Source organism: Phalacrocorax carbo, chromosome 18 (genome assembly GCF_963921805.1).
Source record: "Phalacrocorax carbo chromosome 18, bPhaCar2.1, whole genome shotgun sequence".
NCBI classification, from domain to species: Eukaryota; Metazoa; Chordata; class Aves; order Suliformes; family Phalacrocoracidae; genus Phalacrocorax; species Phalacrocorax carbo.
The window spans coordinates 7,025,348-7,049,827 of record NC_087530.1 but is presented as its reverse complement, the minus strand read 5'-3'; the positions used below and the strand labels follow the sequence as shown (position 1 = coordinate 7,049,827).

Sequence of the window (24,480 nt, the reverse complement as noted above, 5' to 3'; positions counted from 1 at the left end):
AGAGGAAAAGCTTTAAATGCCGAAGAACTATGCGGGTTGAGTAAAACAAGAGCTACTCAAGGGCCTGAGAAGGGGGTGCATTCACTGTCTATCCTCAGAATATCATCTTTTCCTTTAATCGTTTGGGAGACTAGAGGGAGATGTTTCTCCAGACAGTGATTCAAAGGAGAAACTTTTGTATCTAAGCTTACGCAGTATGAACATCTCCTCCCTCTCACAGCCCTGCCAAGACAGCAAGTTTTTCCTGTCTGAATCCCACCAGCTGGCAGAGCAATAAAGAGGTTGCGCTGCTCCCTTGTATCAGTTACCTGTTCTCTTTGGTGGGAAGACTCAGGTCAGGCCTTCCAAGCCCTAACCAAGTAGTGCCAACAGCGAGAGCATTTCCATGCCGGGTGTAGTCCTGCTGCTCCGGCTCCTGCTCCGAGCTGGGAGCCCCTGGGAAAGGGTGGGCTGCTTGTAAACGCCCCGTGCGCAGCCTCGGAGTGCCCGTCTCCATTTCCGCGCTGTCTTTGTCTTTCAGAACCTGACCCGGGAACAAGCCGATTACTGCATTTCTCACATGAAGCCCTACATGGACGGCAAGGGCAGAGAACTTCCCTCTGCCTACGACTACATAGAATTTACGCGTTCACTCTTTGTGAATTGATCTAAAACACTAGTACCGGAAGATGCAAAGAACATGCTCACGTTTGCTGACTGTAGCTCTGCATGTGTCTCTCTTTGTGCTCTACAATAATCAATGTTACTTTATGATGTAACCTTAAACTGCTTAGCTTAAAACTTAGGGAAAACAAACATTGCAGTGTGCTTCAATAAAAGTTACTGGTCGAACCACATCATCTTGTGTTTAATGGCTAAGTGCTAATTTAACTGTTATGTGGATGAAACTCCAGCTGTCAGGGTTACGCGTGTTTTACGGGCCAATGCTGTGGAAGAGGTGAGCAGGCAACTTTCCCTGGAGTTGGTGCAGTAACAAGCTTCACGTGGCTGGTTGTGTCGCTGCCTCAGTCCGTGATCTCGCTCGCCAGCTGCTCCAGATGATTAATTTCCCTGGGTCCCTGCTCAGTGAAGTCAGAACTCAGCTGCCAGACTTTGACTGTACCGGCAGCATCCCCTGCTGCCAAGAGCTGAGGTTGCTTGACATTAAATTCAAAGCAGTACACGGGGCTTTCACCCGCAGCCTGCTTTATGGAAACAGCAGGCTTCTGCAAGCTCTTCTCAAAGTCAAAGAGGTGCACAGCTCCTGTAAAGCAGAAACATTTATTGCACCTTTATGGCAACAGACTTCATATTTAACAGCAGATGAGCATCTGCTTAGTCTGGAACTTCAGAGTTTTTCTTTTTAACCTGTTTCCCCTTCCCTCAGATGGTGTCTAGGCTGAGCCAGGTATCCGACATCGCTGCAAAACAGTGCAGATTTATCCTGCTGTCGGAGACCTGAAACCAGCTTCCTGAAATCTCCCTTCCTTAACTCAGAACTGTTCAGGTTATATTCTAGGGAGAAAGTTCTTGGTTTAAACCATTAGCTCTAAGAAGTAAATGTCAGAAACAAGGAAGCTGGAAACAAATTTTAGCCACAGTAATCTTGCCATATTATAGCCCTGTAAATGGCTGCAGCAACAGAAGTGATCAAACATGAAAAATAACAGTGACTGAAGTGATCTTGCTCGAGTTAGAAATTACTCCATTACTGCACAGTACGAACAATGGTCATTGATCTCTGCTTGTGGGAAATGCTAACCAGTACAATTGACTTGTACTAATTAATACCCAGAACAATCTTAATTTTATGTCTGAGAATAGGCCCTGCTGTTACTTGCCTTCCCCAGACGCAGCTGCGAAGACCAGCGGTCGAACTGGAGACCAGCGTACGCAGAAGAGGTACTTCTTCGATAGCTGAAAAGAGACGAGGGGTTGTGCCTGCAACATGGAGTGCAAGTGAACCTGTCCATCGGTCCCACAGCTCAGAAAGAGGTTCCTGGGGGAAGGAGGGAGCAAGAAACAACTTTCTGGGATTTATTGCTAAAGATACAGAACAAAAAAAAAAAAAATCAGTCAAGGAGTGTAATCTTGGCCAATATTACAGCTTTGCAAAGGTCTGAATGTGTTTCCTAAAGCAGCAATGTCCAAGCTGTACCCTGGGATGTGGTTCGTACGGCCACAGCTTTGTTACTGCCCTCAATTAAGTTTAATGAGGGCTCCTGTTGTCCACCGGGCGCCAAGGAGTTGTGGGCCAGAGCTGCCTGAGAACTGCTGGTCTAGACGGGCATTGTTAGCGTCGTGTTTGTCTCATGCACATTCAGCGCAGCCCTGGCCTGTCAGCACATTTCATAGAAATGGCTTGGGGCCTCTTCTGTGGGCGGTGGGTAAATGCAGGCAGAAAGGTGAGCTTCTGCTTTAAATTCGGGCAGCTACTAGTAAGGTTTCTGATGGGCAGTTCACTTAAGCACTGATAAATCAATTCAGCTCCACCCCTTGTCTTTAAATTGCTCTTCAATATTCATGTCTCAGATGATCTAAGGAGGGTGCTAATGTTCTGTGCCTGAGTACAAACGCTAGTTTGGTACTTGTGCTGTGCCCACACGCAGCATATTCGAGTGGGCAGCTTCACCGGCGCCAAGGGACATTGTTTCTCCTACGACAGGAAGTTACTTGATCAAGTTCCCGATGCCAGGTGCTCCCGGTCACACACCCCCCACCCCCGGGGGCTATTTGAAAAATGCACATGTAGAGCCAGGCAGTCATTTACGTCCAACATGCAGCAGCGGTGTCACTGCACAGCACTTGCCTGTGGAAGGGCGAGCAGCTCACAGAGTACACCGGCCCACCGTGCGGGGAGAAGGCGAGCTCCGCTGGTGCCCTGAGTGGAACAGAACTGCCCGTCCGATGAAGAGCCAGCGTCTCAGCTGCAGTGGAGCACTTCAGGGAATAGCCACCTTCCACACCAACAACGAACACATGGGGATCGAAGTGTGAAAAAGAGAGCGAGGTCACCCCCACAGCTGCCTCGCCCCAGGCGAACTGAGAGAAAAACAGACACCGCTGTTGTGCAAGCTGGGGGCTCCAGTGAACTGCGCATACCGTTGGAGGGGCATGAACTGGCCTGCCAGGGACCCACCAAGCTGCTCGCTGCACCCCTTGCACCAGCTACGCTGGTTGTAGCATTGCTCAGCCTTTAACTGCTGCAGCAGCCTCCTACAAGGGGATTAATGTGAATTAATATAAGCAAGTTCCCTTCTCCATCCCAGCAGCTTCTCTTTAGAGTGTGGCAAAACCTCAGCTGTTGCCAGTCTTCCAAGGGGTGAGTTCAACATGGGAAAGGAGTTGGGGATCAAGGATTAGTGCAAATGTTCAGGAGGGGCGTCTCCTGGCCCTTTGCATGTGGAAAGTGAGCTCTGCCACACGGGCTCACGAGTTAAGAGCAGTTTTGTCAAATCATCCCTCTTCAACCTGCTGAACTCACCTTCTTCAGCTGAGTGCTGCGAGGGATCTGCTGAGCCACCATGGCGAAGCCTTTGGCCAAGGCTAGCCGACCGTCTCGATCCTCCCTCCATACCAGGATCTTCCCATCCGTCGACACGCTCAACAGCTGGGCGTGGTTTCTGTGCTTGGCGTCAGGTAACCAGTTAACCTGTTCCGAAAGGCACTCATGCTGGTGGGCTGTCACGGCTGCCAAGCCCAGGCTCAGCAGCCCCTGACCTGCCACAACAATACAGGAGCAGAGCCAGGCCAGTGACCTTGGTGCCAAACCAGCCGCTGCTGGGAGCTGGCACACAGATGCAGACACTAGGAGAGAAATGCTGAACTCCGTATTGCAGTGACTATGGTTCACCTGCCGCTGCTCTTGAGACATGGCATTTATAACATTTCCACCCAGCTCTCAACAGCAGCATTTTCCTGACTTTCAGATGAGAAGGTACACAGAGTGCCTGGAGTCACAGTACCCCAGAAGGACAAAAAAAAAAACACGTAAGGAAGCCAGACTGCATGACAAATTGGGACCCTTCATGTAGCTTTAAGCTTCCAACTAACAACCAGTCATGTTTTGCTGCTTACATTTTTAAACCACTACAAGTATTGTTGGCTGCACCTTTATCAAGAAACAGTTACAGCATGGGAACAGGCTTTCTCTTCTCTTATCCTGAGTGGAGAGACATTACTTTTACTTGCAAGTGTCCTGTTCAGCAAATACCTGTTCAGTAGCTAGAACTGGGAAGAAACAGCCAACCAAAAGAGAACATAACCACTGAAACGTAGCAGCCTGTCTGAGAGCTTCAGGTAAAGCACCAGTACGGTGACTATGAACTGAAGGTATGAAATAGAGCAATGGCAACTCCCGCCTCCCCCAGCTGCGCCCACTGTAGATGTTCTCTGTTACCTGATAGACTGGATCAGTGTGAGTGTCATCCGTCATCCCAGTCCTCCAGATCACAGGGTCTTCTGTTCTGCCAGTATCCCACACTACCAGCTCCCCACTGAACAGGCCACCTGAAAGGCCAAACATACCAATAAAACATCTAAGGGCGTTACAGGAGTACCACAAGAGGCAGTTTGCCCTGTTAGTACAACAGCACTGGGGATAACTTTTCTTACTGCCAATGAGTATGACCAGCGTTCTGGGAAGAGCATTCCTCAGCAGAAAGGGTGACAAATGCACACATGAAGCTCCGGTGGAAACAGGCCCACCTGCTTCAGAGGTCTGGCAGCTACACACAGGGCACAGTCAGCTCTGGTGTAAGAGAACCTTGCTCTACTGAGGTAAGTACGCTCTTCCCACTTGCACCCAGGGCTGAATTTCCTTCAACCATCTCTCTCTGAGGAGATGATATAAAGACAGATGTCACTGAAAGAGCAAGTCCCAGTTCCCAGTCCAGAAGCAACAGTGCATTTATCAGTGCTCGTGAGCTTTAGTTCCTCAGTTTGAGAAGCTGCAACACCAGCACTTCTGCAAGAAATCTTAGGCTGAGCTGAGAGAGAGAAAAAAATGACCCAAGCTGAAGGAAATAAGGGTGCATTTCAGATAGGCTCTGAGGTAAGAGCAACCTACCAGCTATCAGGGAAGGCTGGGAGGGGTGGAAAGCCAGGCACATAACAGAGCTGGGAACATCCACCACCACGTCAGGGCGCTGTGGATTCAACCCTCTTCTGTCCAGATTCCAGGTACAGACATAGGATTTTTCTGTGCTCCAGTCCCCGGCACCCAACCTGAAGAAGAGAGAGCTATGTCTTGCCTTGTCTCTTCCTTGGAGGATCCCAGTCTAGCAGAGCTCTGTCGTGCCTGACTTGTCATTTATATGTGCTGCTTTGTGGCTTGAAGGAAAACTGAGCTGAAGGGATCATGAGGTGATGAAACTTCTCTGCAGGCTATTATATACGTACCATGTGTGACTGTACTTAGAGAACAAAGTGCCTGCAAGTTAATCTCAGATATGATTTGCTATTCCAAGACCTACCGACCATTCAAATAATGGGAACACTCTGGAGGGCACATACAGAAAGTTGCTGTGAGTATTTGGGAATGAAAATCCAAGGAGACCAAATTGCTGCTGATTTGCAAACGGGCTGAGTTGCAAACCACGCTTCCTCTAAACAAGGACTCAAAGATCCAGGCTTTCCACAGCAAGGAAATATCTTACCTGGAGGCCAGATAGGGGCTGAAAAGACTTACTGAGTTGTGCTTGGCCTGAGATAAGCAGCATGATTTGAAGTCCAGGTGCCTCCACAGCAACAGAGAACATGCTCACAACTACCAAATGGTGTTGCTGACCCTGCACAAATCGTGCCACGCACCCCAGCAATAGAGATTTCAATCCAGTCCTAGGCCCATCATACTTGTAGGCCACAAGTGGCTCATGAATTATTATTCTGGGATACTACGACACACTTGCCACTCTACTTTGTTATTTCTGTTTCATTCATCGCACACCTACCAAAGCGTTACGTGTATTCTGTCACTAGCATCACACTGACCAATGTGATGTCTTGCTACAAGGAGACTATATGGAGGACAGATCTACAGAACAGTCAGTGGCCGGGACAGGAAGCAATTACTTTGAGCCTGACTTCTACTGCCTTCATTTGCTGCTCTTAATTCTTTTATTGTAAGAGATATGACCAAATAAAGGAAGCAATTCTTCATCCAATGGGTACTTGGTCTGTGAAACTTCTTATTAAAGGATGTTGTAGGTGCTAAAAATTTACACAGATTCACACAGACTGTGTAAGTTCACGGAAGGGAATTCTACCGAGGGTAACCACAGATGGAGAAACCACATGCTAATCTGAAAACAGCTGTAGACTGGGAGAGCAGAAGGGGCAAGAAATATACAGGTTTGCCCTGTTTTACTCGTCCTGATGTATTCACTCATGGATCCCCTTTTTGCTGGGGCTTTTCACCTAAGGAAACAGTATGGAAGGAAAAAGGAATATGGGCAGCAGTTGGGCACAGACAGGAGAGGCTGCTATAGATATTCATGGGATTAGACAAAAGTGTTATCCAACCCTCAGTTCAGAAATTCCTAAATGTTTGTTAGCACGTGTCTGTGGCATCACGCGCATGTGTGAATGCGTTCCAGGTTCATCCGGGGTGCAGAGAGACCACATTAAAACAACACGATCTTCAATGAAGATAAGCACGTACTTCCCAACCTCACCCACACACATTTGCAAGTGCATCGGCTCTTTGTTTTCTTTCCAAACAGAATCTATCTAGAAACAAATCGGTAAGAGAACATGCATTCATTTTCAGGGCAGGGGGGAAGATGGGAGGAATAAAAGCCATCACTTAAGACTGCCCTGAGATTTTGTTTCTTAGAATATTAATTATTTAACTTGCATAAGGTGTGTGTATATATACATCTAGTTTATTACTGCAGAGGAAACAAACATATCTAAAAGTCAGGTCAGCCTGAGACATCACATCAACCTCATCTGCGCTCTCAATCCATTCAGATACTCACCGACCATATGAACACGCAACAACAGAGCCAGTTGCATTCCACGAGATGCTGGTAACCTGTAGGTTTTGATCCTGAGCCTCTGGGTATGACAACGTGTGCAAACACAACACCTGGAAGAGATCAAATTCAAGTACTGAAGCAATAATCTCTGAACACAGAGAAACGAGAGCTGTGCACGCCCCTACATATGATTGTATGGTTACGGCGTAGGCTTTCCCTCTGTCCCAGTAGCAGAGACACATACATGAAAAAGTTTTTTAATTCCTATAGGAATTTCCTGTAGGGGAAAAAAAAAAAAAAAAACACAAAAAACCCCAAAGACGTGACCCTACCAAACCAACTGTCACTTCTTAATTACCTCTCACAGACTGCTCACTTCAGGGGCTGTGCGACAGCTCTGGAAGTCTAGCACTCACTAAGTTTCACAAGCAATGTTGAAGTACCAACACATACTGACTGACACAAAGTGCTTCCACTCCTGAGCACTGTACACTAAACAAATATAATCTAAATAAGAAGAGCTGCCAAATCACTGACAGCAACTGTTCCAAGATAACTGCTAGGCTGGCATGGTCTAAAGGAGCTCTTGGGAGCTGAAGGTAAGCCTGCCCCAACTGCAGGCTTCCTTCTCACAGAGCTGCTGCAACACAGTCACAAGCAAGAACAATTTTACCAAGCAAGGCCAGGCCACGAGCAAGGGAGAAAGCTGGAGAAAATAACTAGTAATTTCTAATTATTAGAATCTAGAAAGAACAATCACAGAAGTAAGAAATAAAACTAAGGAGTTAGAGCCACTGCAACCAGCTTTGCTTGGGTAATGACAAGGATCTGAATTCTGTCAACTTACTGTTTCATTCTGATCTCTCCAGTTCACTTCAAAGCCATCAAAGGCACGGCTTTTCCAGTTTTTATTTAGCTCTTTGACAACACCATCCTCCACTCTCTGAAGGAATGATAGAAGGCTAGTGTAATCTACTTGGACTTCTTGCTGGAAGTCTTGGACAGCATCTTTACTCTGATCCGTCTGCACGCCAGCATCTCGGCTAGTGTGAGATTGTACTGCAGTTTCTGCTGTTGAAATTTTCTCAGTCTGGCAGCTTTTCTAGTAAAAAAAGACAGGCACTCTATAACCCAAACAGAAAAAAAACCAAACAACAACAACCACCAAAAAAGAAGGGTGCACAGTACAGTCAAAGCATCCTCCCTTTTTGGCACTTCATAGAGACATGCAAGCACATTTGCACCCCTCTGGTTCATGGTTAAAAGCAGGGTGCCTCCGTAACCGCCTGGGTGTTGGTGATGTATTTGTGACCTTAACATGACCTGATATGAGACAGAGACACCCGAATGTCAGTCAGAATCAGGGCATGTGCTCTACAGCATGGAACTGGGAGAATGAGAGAATACAGAAAGGCAGCAAGCCTCCAGAGCAAACAGAAAACACTGAACGTGATGACTGGCACAGTATTACCGGCTCCCAAACCACCAGCTTCGTGGCAGCCGCACGTGTGATTCTTTTGCAATTTGTATAAAGGGCCTACATTAGTAAAATGCTGCGAAGGGGCAGAGCCAGCAGGCGGCGAGTGGCACCTCGGGCCCGCCGGCTCTGCCCCGGGAGGGATGCACACTCTGCAGGGAAGATCTCCGTGTCTCTCAGGAGCAGCCAGACCTGCGGGGGGGTCAGCAAGCCGGAGCCCGGCCGCCCCTTCAGCGGGAGCAGGCGGAGGGAAGAAGCAGCCCGCCCCGCCCCGGCCCCTCCCGGCGGTACAAGAGCGAGGCCGCCCCGGGGCCGCCTGGGATCGCTCACCGGCTCGCAGCGCGCGCTCCGGGCGCTCCTCCACAGCGACTCCACGTCGGCGCCGGGCGCCGTCCGGCCTGCGAACATGGCGGCCAAAGGGACTCCCACCGCCCGCTCCGCCGGTTCCTATGGAAACGGGAGAGGCGCTGAGGGATGACGTCACTCCGAGCGACAGGGCCGCCAGCCTGCAGGCGGTAAACAGAGCCGGGCGGGCGCCATGTTGGGGACGGGCATGGTGGGTTTGTGCTGGGCGGGCGGCGGCTCGGTGGGGTGGGGGAGTGCAGTGCAGTGCAGTCTGGGCCCGGCACCGACGGGTGCCACGGCCGGCACTTTTTTTAATACTGTGGGTCCGGCGGGGGCTTCTCCTTCCCTTTCGGCCGCCCCAGCCGTGCCGCGCGCCCCAGGCCACACAAGTGGCGGCACAGGCGGGAGGGCGCGGGGGCTGCCAGGAGTTAAGATGGCGCTGGGGGAGACGCGTCGTGCGGGGAACGGTGTTTGAGGAGAAACCCGAAATTCGGCGGCTGCGGCGCAAAGTCCCGCAGCGCTCGGCAGTACAAGCTGCTCCCCTGGTGGCTGCTCTGGAGCCGTGGGCGCCCGTCGCGGGGTGCCGCTGACAGATCCCTTGGGGCACCTCGGAAGCAGGCCCGGGCCTCCGCTCCGGAGGAGAAGGAGGAATTATTAGTGATGCTAAAACCAGGTTTAAGTACGGCGCTTTGGCTAGCCTGTGCTTGCTAAGGAAGTGGGCTGGGGGGGTCAACATCAAACGTGTGTGTAAAGCCTGGTGCGCGTTTTGACTTTGCTTTTTACGTTCGCTGGTTTTGATGAGGGAATTATGGTAATTTGTGCTGTGGGTGAATTACTGTTTAACCTCCCTGCGCGCTCGCTGCATGCGAGCTGGGTTGCCAGAGCTGGGCAGCTCTCTCGCCGGGAACCGAGACCACCAGAGAGGTGTAGTTAACCTGGTACAACATCTGCCTGTCGGTGGGCGTGCAGCTGGACAGCAATTGAGCTGCTTGTGTCTGCAGAAACATTTACGGGTGTCACAGCTTCCTTAAGTTTCCTTAAGTAATTATTTCTAACAGGTATGACTCTGCTTCTAGGTTTTTTTCTAATTGGAACTCCATTGGAACAACTTTGTGATGAACACACAGGCTAAATTTAGCCCTGGCATAAGCAGGCACAGATGCACTAACTTCAGCGGAGTTATTCCTGCTGTTGCTGGGAAAGAGGTTGGCTAGTGTGTGAAAAATCAAGATTACACGATACAGAGTAGGCACTCGTGAGAACGGACGTAGTGCTGCTGTAGCACATGTGCATCCATTTATGTCAGAGCCAAGTGCAGTGGTTCTGAGGAATTTAAAATATAAATAATGGTGAAATAAGATTCCCTAAAACTCATGGTAAAGAACTATTCTAGCCATTTTACAGATAGCAAAACTGAAGCAGAAAGAGGTTAAGTGGCACCTCCTGCAAAAGCAAGGGGAAAAGGTCCCAATAGAACTGAAGCCTCCAGGTTTCAAACCCCATACTGTGTATCTCTTGTGATTCTTCACCTGGTTTGTGTGGTCCTTCACAATGCTCCACAGCACAGCTAAGAACATAAATGCGTTCTTGGGGGGGGCTGGTGGTGTGTTCAGCCCCATGGGCTCTCTGATGAGCACAGGAGTTAATCTGAATTTCCAGAGTTCAAGTCCGGTACCTCCTGCAGCTCCAACAGTGGCAGTAGCAGACTGCTTTTCAGTGACAGGATGCCAGTCTGATCCCTTTCCACAGTCCCCTTCCCTTGTAGGCTGGCCCCTGGCACCCCTCTTTTGTCATAGCCATGAGGCAGTGAATAATGGTCTAGATGGGCCATGGGATTGACCAGGAAGGGTGTATTTTTTATGTACTACTTTGCAGTACGGCTTATCTTTTATTGTTTGAAATGTCGGGACGTGAACTACACTACATAATGACAAAGTATACTCCACTGTCCTTTTCTACCAATTTTCACAAAAGTGAAACATGTCAAAAGCCACAGCTCTAGAACTCTTTAGATTTTCAACCAGGTGTCTCTTGCTGTGGGTTTGAGACTACTTTGCCATCTTTCATCCAGCTTTCTGTTTCCACCTTGTTTTAAACATTGTTTACAAGCAGCTTTAAAAGGCACATGAGTATTGGAAAAAATTCACTGGTTTTGTCACAGCAGGATCCCAGTCTCTTCTCTGGAGAAAATACTTGTTCTGCCTCAGTGTATTAATTCAAGAGCTAGACTGCTAGTTCATAAAGCAGTGCTCAGCTGCTATTATTGGTGAAATCCTAGTACAGTGCTTACTGAGAAATGCTTATTTTTTTAAGAGATCAGCTTGAAGATGCAAAACAGTGACAAGATAACCTGTCCCTTCATGAGTGAAATAAATATATTTTCTATTGAAATTCAACAACCCTATTAAAAGTAAGTAAAACAGGCATTGCTGGATCAGGTTTTCTACTGCAAATAGTTAAATGCAGGAAGTAAGGGGATTTTTTTAATCTCAGTTTATTTTGTGTTGAATAACCTGACTGACACTAAATATTTGAACCCAGTAGTAGAGTAGTATTTTTTAAGAGGTTCTTAATGTTTAAGATTTATCATCTATAAATAGACCCTCTTAAGTCATCATTAAATTATCTTTAATTGGTATGACTGGAACTGCCAAGGAGTATTACTGTTTGATAGTAGAGTAAATAATACAAGTGTGAATTTATATACAGTCTGCATGATACTAAAAATGCTAAGTGCAGACTGCAATTTAGAAACTTCAAATAACTTGTCAGAGGGAACTTAAGGAGAAAAGTTTGTGTCTGAGATAGCGAAGTGAGATAAGGAAACTGGAATTTTAATATGTGAAACAGAACAAAAATAAATCATTTTTTTAGCAAGTAATATGTGAAGTTACTGCAAATGAAGCACACATTCCCTATAACGTGGTGCATGTCTGGACTTCTTCCCCGAGGATGAGAAAGGCACAAACAGCTCCAGAAGACGACTGTTCTAAGTAATTGCAGTTTAATCCTTCTTTATTCCAATATCTCTGATTTGTTGGGGTTTCAGTATATCAACAGTATTTCAATAAATCACATCTTGCTTTTTCTTTCTGGCATGGCAGTGTCCAATATGGAGATGTCTTTGTTTTAACATAGTAACACTACACTGGAAAGTAGGTAAAATCAGGGAAATTGGGGGAGGGTTGTTACTCGCCTGAGGCTACTAAGTCTCTCTGAAGTGGCTGTTACTACTACTGTGCTGATCTGTGCTTTCTCTTCTTTGTGCTTCATGATACAAAGTATTAATAAGTTTTCACTTTCACATAATGGAGCAAATCGGCATCAGAAAACAAACAAGAACAAGGGAAGACTGAGGTAAAGAGGTGGTGTGGGAAGAAGCACTGGGGGAGAAAGTATCAGAAAAAAGAATGAGAGGTAACAATAAATGTGCACGCTGGGGGTTTGATTTCTGTGACCTGGAGCAAAACAAATATTCTAAGGTGCATCTCAGTAGAAATTCACCCACTAGTGGGTGCAGTAGCTGCTCTCTTTGTGATGAATGAACCAATTGAGTTGTTGAGGCTCCCGAGAGCAGAATCAGCAGCCTCTACCCAAAACAGACACATAGCTGAGTCTTCCCCTTTTACACCTTCCCCCAATTCCTTCCACCCCAGACAGATGCAAGCAAGGATGAAGAAAACAACATGAGTAGCTCAAACAAGAGTGGAGTGTCAGGCCATGAGGAAGAGCTCTTGGGGCTTAGGTTGGTAGTCGGGCCTGAAATGGGATGAAAGTTATTGCCTGTTAATGGTTCTGTTCAATGAACAGAATTTATGTATTCTCATTTATTAAAGAACCAAAACCAATAACACAGCCAGACAACAAAACTCTTCAAACAATAAAAAGGGTTTGTATCTGTCACTCCAGAACCTACCCGTCTCCCCAGCTAGTATAACCAGCATGACCTAATTCTGTTTCCCTGATTGTTAGTTTCAAACCTGTGTGCTACTGTGTAGCCTAGCATGACAAATTTAGTTTGGACGAGGTCTGGGTACTTAAGTGCATCACCTTTGAATTAACCTGAGTATGCAATATAGAGTTTGAACTGCCTTTGTGATGATACTTTGTGGTGACTGTTTGGGTACAGACAACACCTGATCAGTTATTCCTGTACTGTTTAGCTTTGAACTAAACCTTTAGAGTGAGGTGATTTTCTCTACTGATCTAGAAGCTAGTCTCACTGAGGCTCGTGTTAAATGGAAACATCTCTAGAGAAAAATAGAGATACTACCCAAAAGGAAAATTACTGGAAAGCCCCTTATGTCTGCAGCATTATTTAAAAGGACACCTTTCTAGTTGATAGCCTGGTGTAGCTCGTTCCCTGAAGTTTTTGGTGACAGCAGCACCCTGTCGTGCCACTGTAGGTGGTGATTTTTGGAGTTCAAATATAAGACCAAGAACTAGTGAGTTGACTGAAGTTGGTGCTACCTGTGATACTCCTCATCTCACGCTTGGAACATACCACAAGCATTTATTTTACCCTTGCCAAATCTCTGCAAGGTCAAGAACTGCTGGTGCCATTTTTTTGACAGGGCAAATTTCAGCTTTCAGGGTTAGATGACTTGCCAAATCGTGCTGGGAATTTATGGCAGAAGAAAGAACAGGACCCAAGTTCCTAAATTGCAGAGTGGTGTTTCAGCTATATCCAATATGTATTTTGTGAATGCATTGCTAATGTGTACATCTTATTTCTTTTTGTTAGAGACTTGTGATTTTAAAACATCAGGTATTCACACATTCACTAAGCCTGAAGGAAAGAAAGGCCATCACAGCTGTTCAGTGTTGAGAACACAGTGTCCCTGTAGACAACCAGGTGCTCGGTAGCTTAATGAGGGTTCAGGTCCTTGTGTGGACTCAGTGTGTTACCTCAAGCTGTGTGAATCCTCCAGCTATTGCTTCTCCAGTGCCATTTGTAAAGGGCTTGTGCATTTTCTCTAATTTCTGACCTCATTTTCCCGGTTCCCCCTCCCAAATGTCCCTGCAAGTGCTGTGCCCTTTTTGCTTTGAACACCTTACTTTCAATTTAGGCAGAAAACATGTTGCCTCATTTCTGAAGTTCTGTTACACCTAGAGACATGATATGTTATAAAAAGAATCCATCTCCATTATCCATCAAAGATCTATTATGCTTTGTAGAATTAGAGTTGGGGGGTCCTTATTAAATATTATGGAGATGATTTCTTGCACTGCACAGGTATTGCTATCCCAAATTCATTCCTTCATTGATAATAATAAGACAAAGATTTTAGCTGAGTGTAACTAAAATGGGAAGGAGCACAGGGAAAGCTTGCTTTGTGGCAGGTGTCAGCAAGCTACCACCACAGGGGCGCAGGGACACCACGCCGGCGGGTTTTGAATGGCAAGCAAGAGCCGGCGCAGGGCCAGGAGCTATGGCATATCGAGAAAGGCGTCTATGAAAGGCTCAGGATCCCAATTCCTGGCTGCCGTGGCGCTCCGAACTCGGTGGCAGCTGGGAGCCTCTGTCTTGGACAGAGGCTTGATGCTGTCAACAAGGTGACTGGCAGTGTCTCTCTCCTTTTAGACTCAGCAGCCTCTAGTTCCTGCTGCGTGCATACCAGCATGCCCACCACCTAATCGCAGAAATAAAAGTACAATCTGGCATGCCACTCTTAAAAGGTAGCAGACGCTTTGCAGCGCTGACAACATGGAAGAAAATGCTGAGATCCCTTAAATTAATCCCATAGTCAGTAACCATGTGTGGCTGAAAATTATTTCTGTTCTGTGCATCACTTCATCAATTCATACTATGTCTACAGTATCTCAAGCAGTTGTTGGAATTTTAATTGACATAATAAGGCAGCTGGCTATCTCACAAAGCACTGCAGACAGGTATTATTCATCCGAATAGAATTGGCTGCCCTTTGCAGAAGTGTTGTTTCAAAAAAGGGCATTCAGAAATAAGTAGTTACATTCCACTCCGTAACATCAGATTTATACTTATGTAACGCAAGCAGAATTTGCATGATAGTTCTTGATTCATGATTTGCATGATAGTTCATCAGAAATCTATACGTGTACTTAATTTCAAGCATGCTACTTTCATTTCTTATACATGATTTTTATGAATACGCAATGATCAATAAATACATCATAGCTTTACTGGGGTGCAGATGTGTAATTTAGGAGTGGAGACTAAAATAATGTTCCTACTGTGACGTTAGAGCTAATACAGTAGGAAAGACCAATTTGCAAGGACTCCTTTTATTGATAGAAATTTCACCTCTTTTTAGAGGGTTTGCATATTGTCAGTTTAGCTAGACCTGCAAAATCATCTTAGGCTCAGTGTGAAAGCCGCTTCTGAAATGGCAAATAAAAATATCCTGGTTTGATTGGTCTGTTATCCCAAGTATAACAAGGATCCCAAAGGATCCTGGAGCATATTATACAAACGCACACAGAGATAACTTTACAAAATTATGCACGTCAGAAAGATTATCATCTTCTCAAAAGCATATGGAAGATTAAGGGAAGCAGAATATGTTGTATAGACAAATTGGATGCATCAGTGTGTTTCGACTGCTACAGATAATGCCCAATGATTTTCAATAATCATTTTATTGCCTTTATGAGAGGGGAGCTTAGGAAAATGACAGGATAGTAGCCTCAAATATTTCTGGTACTCAGAAATAACTGAATGAGCCACCAGTATAGCCAGTTTGTGTAACTTCTTTCTTTAGTGTGTATGCAGGGTTTGCAACGCAAGTACTGACGCCAGTCTAACTTAAGAAAAAAAAAAAAGAGTGAAAACATGACAAAACGGGGTTTAAGAAGGCATGAATGTGGCTCTCTAGGGCGAAGTGTAAAAGACAATTGCACCAATTACACGCTGGTTTTGGAACTCCATGTAGCCTAAGTCTATTGAAATATATATTTGTAAGCGGGAGTGGTGGGGCGGGAGAATGCACTGGAATGAGGCCTGGAGCTGAAATGCTGTCGTAAAGGCAGTTGGAGGAGGGAGAGCTATAAACTGGCTGCAATCCTCCAATTTAAAAAAACGTCTGGAAACATTTTAACGCCAAATTATGTGACACCTTTCATTCCTGTTTTTCTTTTGTCCTTAGTTTTCCATTTAATTGATTGAAACTTTTCCTATTTATGCTACCAGTCGTGGAAGCTGGGTTGGCTAAAGGCATTTTGATTTTGCTCTATTCTAGCCTGGCAAACTCCTGCTTATGCAACAGCTTATACCTTTAATAACACCAGTAAAACTGCATCAGTACTAAAAAAAACCAAAACACCCAACGGATTTCTCAGCATCAACAAGGCCTGAGAGAACTTGCTGCAGTGCTGGGATGTGACAGGAGGCAATTTATAAGGAATTAACTCTGACAGTCACTTTATACAGCTGATTTTCAAAGATCTAGGCACTAAAGATGTGTTAATGAGGGTACTGAGGCTTCATAATTAATTATATTAGCATCTCTTTGTTACTCTTTACAACAGTAGTGCCTGGTTGACATTTCAATAGAAGTCTGATAGTATTCTTTGTTATTATTATCCAGGAGTACAGTTATACCTTAGCTCCCAGAGGGCAACGTTGCATGTAAATGCCTCTGTGAATTGCAAGGGGCTTTGGATCTCAGCAAAAGCCCCTGAAGGAGACCCTGCTGGATACTGAATGGATGTCAGTAAAATTTCTCTAGTCTGGAATCTCTCTTCAGATATGGACTCTCCTCCCCTTTCATTTCTCCCTTCCCTCCCCCCTTCCTTTCCCCTGTGCTGGTCCTTCTCACAAGGCTTAACAGCAGCAATATCCAGCACTTGCTGAATGTTTAGTTCCAAACCTCTAAAGGAAGGAATACTGACCTGAACGAAACAGTGAACAAAGTAACCTGAAAATAGGGAATATTTTCACATGCTTGAATTTTCAGTGCAATAAAGCCAGTGCTGCCAGAAGGAATCCCAGAAGTGGTGAGTCAGATAATAGATGTACGACTGCGGTGGGAGGGAAATGGTCTCTACTTTGTTTTACACCCCCCCCCTTTGTAAAGGCAATTATTTTCCAGTCATACCACTGCAAAAACAGACATTGGGTTTAAAGGTTATTTCCTTTGTGTGTTTCTGAGAGACGTTATTTTTGAATCTGAAAGGGGAAGGATGACTTTTTGTCAATTATCTCAAATTCTACTCTGAAAACTTCTACAGTATCACCTGAGGTGGCAGATCTGCTTATTTTCTTTATTGATATATTCCACTTGCTTGTGTTAATTTAAACAAAACTCACACACACAAAAAAAGCTGGTTTTTCCCACCGGTTACAACTGCAACCTTGTTATGGTTAGGCGAAGTTAAGGGCACAGTTTGACAAACACCTCCTCTAAGTAAGCAAGGCTTGTGCAATGTGTTCCTTACCCTTACCTTGTTCGTTCCTGCCTTCCTGGGTCCCTTTCTTGTAACACCGTTCACGCATCTGCACCAGGGAACCGGATCGGAGTACTAGTCTGAGTTAAAGATCAATAGTTTTTATGGGGACTATTTCTAATTGAAATCAGTTTCCCGATTCAATTTAACATGGGGCTACAGAAAAAAAACCCTGCACCAGCACAGTTCAGGGACAGTGTGAAGGGGAAGAGGGGAGGATGGTGGGGAATGCATAAGTAGGAACTTCTACCAAAAGTAGTTTGTCAAACTATGTCCTGAAAGACTTTACATTCTTCCAAGCCAGAACCAGCTCTTTGCTTTGTGTTCACATAGCACCTTGCGCAGAGATCACAGTCGCAGAACTCTCAGGACTCCCAGAGCTATTGTAGCACCAAAAAATAATAAGCATTCCTACAGACTGACACAATTAACCAAATTCCACTTGCAGATCTTCATTGTTGGCAACTCGTGCAGCATTTTATGTAGCTGAAGTTGGAGACTCATTCTATTCCTGAGTTCTGTCTCCAGCTCTAATGAGGAATAACTCTGGATTACTCTGGCATTCAGTTAACCTACCAATAAAAAAATTACTTTCCTCACAGAGCTTTTTATATTTTTTAATGGGCTTTGACATTCTCAGATGAAAAGAATAATGTGTACAATGTATTATTATAGCAAAATCTGTATATGACAGATCCCTGTGTATTTTCCTCTTTTGTTTCACCTTTTCTGTCACTACACTCCTACACAAGACTCAAGACACACTGCAAATGTTTGAATAATGCCAACTTGAAACTACAGAATTGTAAATAATGTACTGGCTCTTCACTGAGGAAGTTGTGTGTGTTTATTTTCATCTGATAGTTTCTGGATAAAAACAGAGGTTACTCCCCCTGAGAGTTCAAATAAGATAGTGCTCTACATAACAAGGGAAGTTTTTAATGATTCCCACAAAAACAGCTGCCACTTGGTAACAAGAATGGAATACGCATAGTGTGTAATTTTAGCCTCTGCTGCTGTTCCTGAGGGACCAAATCTTGAAGCGTTACTCAACTTTGTTTAAGATTCAGCAAGAGTTTTCCTGTGTAGGACTGAAGGGATGATAAATAAGAGTTTCAGGAATTGGCCAGAGTTAAAATCCTGGAAAGCAAAGGTTTATAAATTCACTTTGTAGAAAAGTTGGCTCCCTCTTAATTTTCCCATGAGTGGGGAAGAGGGAGGATCATCTGAAAATCTCCTTGCAGGAGAATGAAGTATAGTTTTTCCTAGACCTCAACACTGCTTTACCTCTACTGCTTAGTTACCCTAAAACTTCAATTCAGCATTCGTATACATTTATAATACTATGGCTTCCGTGAATTTTTATCCATATCTATTGTGTCTCATTAGAAAGACTCTAGAGCTCTAGAGCTTCTGCCCTAGCTGTGAGGAAATTACAGCCTTTCTTCAGACAGAGCACCCCTGAAGGAAATTGAAGACTAGTAGCCGCTTCCTTTGTGAATTATTTCAGGGCTTTCTACTTAAAAATTTGGCTGGCACAGCTATTCCAGAATAACTCCAAGTATAAATACTGCAGCATTCCAGTTTGGAGGTGTTTTTATTTGTGATTGATCATTCTGCCTAGGAATACTTCTTGTAAGTGGTCAGTTTTTCCAGCAACCTCTGTTTAAAGCTTTCATTACGCAGGACTATATATAGTAAAACAAAGCCTCAAAGGTAAATACAAAGCCAACCACACATATCACATTTAATCACCAGATGATTCCAAATAAGCATCTTGTTTTTCAGACATTTTCTGTGAAACTGTAGCTGTATTGAGCTTGGTTGAAGTCTTCCATTGCCTCAGTGCCGGATGGATTGGCTCTAATACTGTCCTGCAAAACTTAAAATTGTGTTTCCCTATGGATAGCTTTTGGACATCCACTGTTTGAATGCATCAATGAAGTAAATCTAAGTATCTGCCCTTCTAATGCCCTGCAGATAGTGAAGAGATGCGTTTGCATATGCCAATACATGTTTTCAAACAAAACTTTTGTACTTTTCAGATCCCATCTTGGACTGTGAACTCCTTGGGGAAGAGGAGATGGATATTCACATCTGGACAAGCTGATATGAAACATTTTTGCTTTTAGAAGTTGCAGTTCAGTAGCGCTGGATTTATAACAGCATCTCTGTATGTGTCTGTTGGCACAGTCGATCAGTAGTTCACAGCCACAGGGCTCCATCTGAGCCAAGTAACAGGACAACATCGATGTCCGAGAGAGAAATTCTGAAAGAAAGTCAAGAAGGGCAGGAAACTCCCGCAATCAAATGACTCTCTGGGCAGGGACTCTTCATTTCACGATGCAGAATGTGACTTCAAGAGAATTCTCCAATAAACAACTTCCCCGAATATTCTGGGGATCAGATCAGTTCAGTTCCCTACAAAATTCACAGCTGTACACCTTCTGTGAAAAATAGCAGCAAAACATTCTTAAGCACCCACGTATCTGAAAAGCTTATGTCTTATGTTCAGAAGTGTCTTGGTTTTCATTGACTTTGAAGTTCTTTTATGATTTTTGAGAGTATTTTGACTGTCTCTGTCTCTAATATGTGGGAATGAGCACGTGTTACATGACCATCCAGCTCTTCATAGATTACAAGGAAGTGCATTGGTAAGTTAAAAATGTTGGTATAGAAAAAAATAAAAATCAGGTTTAGCAACTATGACTAATGGGAACTTTACCAAAAATAATAGAAATAAATTTTTAAAAACCCCACTTAATTTATTCAACTACGTACTATTAGGCACTCCCTGTCGTCTGTGTTACTGAACCACCATCCTGCTCCAAAAGCAGTTATCAGCCCAGAAGTATTTTCATCTGAGGGTTTAAACTGCAACAACTGTAAGGACACATGGAAGATTCTTCTGTCATTATCTAAACATTCAGTTCTAATGTGAGTGCTTGACTGGGAAGGTCTGTGACTAGTGGAGATGGACAAACAGTTGGAGGGGAGGTATTTGACTGTTTAATATATGTGCCAAACTGTCTTTCTAGGGTCACGGAGACTCGGCAGTTCCTGGGGGCTGTCAAACTGATTACACGCAGCAAACCAGCTGGTGTGTCTCTGCCTGCTGCTTAGAGTAAGCACTGATATGCCAGTCAGACCTTACTATCAAATACAAGCTTCTGTGTGCTTGAGATGTTGTGCAGCCTTCAACTCCCTGGTGTATTCAGTAATTTAAAAGCTTTCATATATTCTACAAAATTTTGTCTTGCACTCCAAGGGGGAATCTTTGTTCCTAACACAGAGCCCAAGTCTGCAAGTTCTTTGTGGAGGACCGGGCTCCCAGCATAGATGTACAATTGTTAAGCAGTTGGTTGCATTTCAGCAGTGGTAAAATGATCCTTGTCTTATATTTCTCTACAACAATTTCTGTAAAGGCTGTGAGATTCTTTGGGATGGAAGGCTATAAAAACGTAAGTTGCTATTATTTATATTGACTTGCATGATTTTACAAATGCCCATTTTGCATTGCAGAAGTACTTAGAAGGAAATGTACTCTTCTTTCTTTCCACACTTCATTACATTGTATTTAAGAGGATTTAGCACATTTTCATATTTCACTTGCTTAATGGGGGTTCGTGTTTAAAATTTATAGCTGACTTGACATTCCAGAAACTAAGCGTGATTACCAATTATGTCTCTGTCTTGTATTAACATACCTAAGGGAAGAAATACTGGGAGATCTGAACTTTTACATCAAGCAGCAAATACAAGATTATCTTTATGAAGCTGTTTATTCAGTTCTTGAGAAAAACATACAGTTACTGCTACACTCTATGTAAACTGTAAGACCATTAATCATGATTAGCTGCTGCCAACCCCCCTCCCATATATCCAAATATGCATAAAGGAAAACTAGTACATATTTTCTTCATTCATCTGACAAAGTCATTGCCATCCTGAAGGCTGCAAAGATCTAACTCCCTGATTTGTCAACACCAGATTACTGCGTGTGGCATCTTTCACACTCAGTGCATGAGTATAGTTTTGCAACTTGAACCGTAAAACCTGAAGTTCAAACAAAAGCAGGAATACTTTTCTTTGGAGTGAAGCAGGGAAAAGAGCTATTTGTGATATAGGCAGCACAGCTATTTGGGCAGGATAGTTCAGAAAAATATGTTACTGCTCTATTATGTTTAATGCCATCAGAGCTGAGAAAGGTCTTACAAGATGAGAGGAGGAGGACATCATCTTCTCTAAATACATTCACACCCGCCCTACATCATAGGATTATAACTGTGCATTTTAACCCCTCAACAGTTATTCAAGGACTAAAATTGTCCTAGAGGTTAGTTCCAGATAATAAAAAACATTAGAAAGAAGCATTGGGAGGTAACTGAATACTTATAAATTAAACCTCTGAGTCTTTATTATTTTTTCTTAGAGTATCAGGGATATTAAACACAGTTGCATATTAGCTATAAGCATCACATCTCATTTCTGGAAATCTTTTCTAACAGCAGGTAACGCATGTAGCAACAAGGCTTTATACCATCTAGATATTATTTTCCTTCCTTTGTAATAAAACTACACAGGTTTTGGGGTACCTACACAGAGGAACAGCTTCAGACTGAGCTGAGAGTTGTGCTGCTACTTGCTTCTTCACAAATATTTGAGTCATGTTCCTCCTGAGCGTACATGTTCACAATGCAGCAAGAACAAACAGTGAATCAATTCAGCTGCAAAAGCTGCTGGAGTTGCTCTGCTTTCATCATTCCTAGGGCTCAACAACTACTCTAACTCAGTGGCTTAGTTTTACAACTTCATTTCTCTGTAAAGTGAGGAGAGTGCAGGGAGGGCATCATACTGTGGATTGTTGTCAAATTCTTTGAGCCAGGCCCCAAAAGCATGTAAGCACCTGTTGTTTTGAGATAATTTACGAAAAGAACCCAGAAGTTGACTGCAGTTGAACTGTGCAAGTGAGGCTCTCTTTTGAAAAGCAAAAAATACAGGCTGTTAAAGCAATTGTACCTGGTCAGCTGGAGTGAAAGGATCTATAATTGGAGAAGTATTGATGTTAACATAATTCTCCTAACAGGAAGAGAACTAAGGAAGGGTTAAGACAAAAGGTTTATTAGGAAGCTGGGGACAGCACACCACCAGCACTAAACTGAAGAATGCAAGGAAAAAAGGAAAGTAACTATGGGAAAGAACACTACTTCCTCCAAAAAAAAAAAAAACTTTCTGCCTTCTCTTTTTGCATGAAAGTATAGGTTTGTACTCTGTGTCTCAAAATTAAATATATTTTAAAAGTTACTCTTTTAATATTAATCATTATAATTAATACTCTTGTTTTCTTGTATAATAGCTAGTTTTAGGGTAGGATAAACAGACTGTGGGAATGTTTTTAACAGTATAGCAATTAAAATTCACTATTACATAACTTTAGATACATTAGCGGAACACCTTAATCAGGTACTTCAAGAATACCTAGTAATTTAACGACTAAATAAGGGATTCTAGTAGGGAGCAGGCAGGTGCCGCTCAGATCATCGTGTTCCCACTTGGAACTGGCTTTCAAACATATGGCCCATATTTTCAAATTGTGAACCTTCAAAGGCTAATCTAGAGAAAAACAATAGAATAATAAATTACAGGTGAGAAAAAGAGGAAAACAAAATCAATGAGATACAACTGTATAGTAAAGTGACTCAAAACAGAAGGAAGAAAATGAAGCCACGCACATGGTCTTACCTTGTCTCAACATGAAGATATCCATATTAATTGATCTTGGGATATGCAGACAGAGAATGAGAGGAGTTACCTCACTGCAATGGGCTTCAGTAAGGCCTTGAGACATCCCTCTTTGGAAGGCTTTGAGGAAGTTGCACTTACAAAGTTGCAATGCTTTGCTTACCTTACCTTTTGTGCCCAGCAGTTGAGAGCTCATTGCTGTACATGAAAGCAGAGGACTAACGGGTGGCAGCTCCTCTCTCCTGCTGTTTGCACAGGGAAGCAAAACACAAACCGTGGATGTGCCACAGCAGTTGTGGGTGGCAATGGAGGCAAGGACATAGCTGGTGGGAAGTGACAGCTGGGAATACAAAAGAAAAAGCAATTGGGATTTAGAAGCAACAGGTGGGAGCAGGAATCAAAAAACTACACTAAGACCTCTGAGGAGGCAGGAGCTAATCCAGGCCTTGTTGACTAAGTCCATTGGAAGGGCAACTTGAAGAGATGACCAAAAAGGAAACAAGCAGGGAGAATGGGATAATATTGTGTGACTGGAAAGCAAACACAAAAGGCAAGTTGCTCCTTCATCAAAGCTTTATTTGTTTCTTAGCCTGATCTACAGCATAATATTCATCTGTGGATGATATGCTGGGTATTTGGATAGAAAAGAGCAGGTTGGCTGTTACTTTAAGAGTGAAAGAGAACTGTAGCTGTGAAGCTGCAATGAGCTCTTCCATGACAGGTGGACAGGAAAGGGACAAAAAGGGTTATTTAAAGTCTGCTTACTCTTGCTGCAGTGGCAGGTGTGCTGGCAGACGGCTGGAGTCAATGACCTTCTAGAGTTGTGATCTCACATTAACCGAGTGGGCTGGATGTGACTGACGGGGCCTCTGTGCCCTTAAAACGTTAACGTCTTAAGGTATTTGCTCTGGGCCGCGTTCCCGCTAAGGGAAGCAGCTCAGTGATATGGGGGTCGCCATGTCCCCCCGAGCGAGGCAGGGTGGAAACGCCACCTCACCTCACGCAGACCCTCCAGACAGGGTAGGCGCTGGGGCTGATCGGGAGGGGCCACCTCAGGCAACGGGAGGGCCTGGGGCAGCGGCCGGCCTGGGATCATTTGGGGATCGGCGGTCCCAAACGTGTGTGGGGCCCCCATTTTCCCTGGGGGCCCGTGGCCAACCCCCCGAGTGGGGGGATCGCTCCTGTTACCGGCCGCGTCTCCACACGGAGCGGGAGCGGCCCTGAGGGGACGCACGGCCACGTGCGCCGGGTAACGGCCGCGGCGCGCGCCCGCGTGCGCGCCCCACGCCGTGCGCGCACATCGGCGCGCGCCACCGCCCTACTCCCCCGCCCTTCTCCCGCCTCTCGCGCCGTCCTCTGTGTCTCCGCGCCGAGCCCCGCCTCCCCGCTCCCTCCGAGGGCGCAAGGCGCGGCCAATGAACGCCCAGCGTGGGGTGGTGGGCGGGGCAGGCGGCTGGCGAGCCGCCTATCTGCGGCTGCGCGCGGACCGCCCGCGGCGAGGAGGCGGAGCCGGCGCCTGCGCGGAATGTCCAG

General features: G+C 44.8%; 2 protein-coding genes and 1 long non-coding RNA gene across 14 annotated transcripts in view; 2 read left to right on the top strand and 1 right to left on the bottom strand.

Moving 5' to 3' along the window:
- The window catches only part of SPTAN1 (spectrin alpha, non-erythrocytic 1), a 51,538-nt gene extending 50,702 nt beyond the window's left edge, over positions 1–836 (top strand). For all 8 annotated transcript variants that reach the window (XM_064468379.1, XM_064468378.1, XM_064468374.1 and 5 more), the window contains one exon: positions 521–836. In XM_064468379.1, the coding sequence (XP_064324449.1) occupies positions 521–646 (126 nt within the window). In that variant the 3' untranslated portion in view covers positions 647–836. The remainder of the gene's footprint in view (positions 1–520) is intronic.
- DYNC2I2 (dynein 2 intermediate chain 2) lies at positions 101–8,871 on the bottom strand. Its single transcript, XM_064468380.1, has 9 exons — positions 8,767–8,871; positions 7,807–8,061; positions 6,960–7,069; positions 5,048–5,205; positions 4,379–4,488; positions 3,464–3,631; positions 2,789–3,021; positions 1,821–1,978; positions 101–1,243 (listed from the first exon to the last, which is right to left on the bottom strand). Exons 1-9 carry the CDS (start codon positions 8,842–8,844, stop codon positions 1,005–1,007), a joined length of 1,509 nt encoding a protein of 502 aa, XP_064324450.1. The 5' UTR covers positions 8,845–8,871; the 3' UTR covers positions 101–1,004.
- Positions 8,816–22,509, top strand: LOC135316172 (uncharacterized). 5 transcript variants are annotated; one of them, XR_010375609.1, is made up of 3 exons: positions 9,002–11,191; positions 11,656–11,774; positions 19,251–22,509. It is a non-coding gene; the product is annotated as an uncharacterized LOC135316172 (long non-coding RNA). The 5 variants fall into 5 exon arrangements; XR_010375608.1 differs by lacking the exons at positions 9,002–11,191; positions 11,656–11,774 and adding an exon at positions 8,816–8,951; XR_010375610.1 differs by lacking the exons at positions 9,002–11,191; positions 11,656–11,774 and adding an exon at positions 8,855–8,992.
- Positions 22,510–24,480: the final 1,971 nt, after the last annotated feature.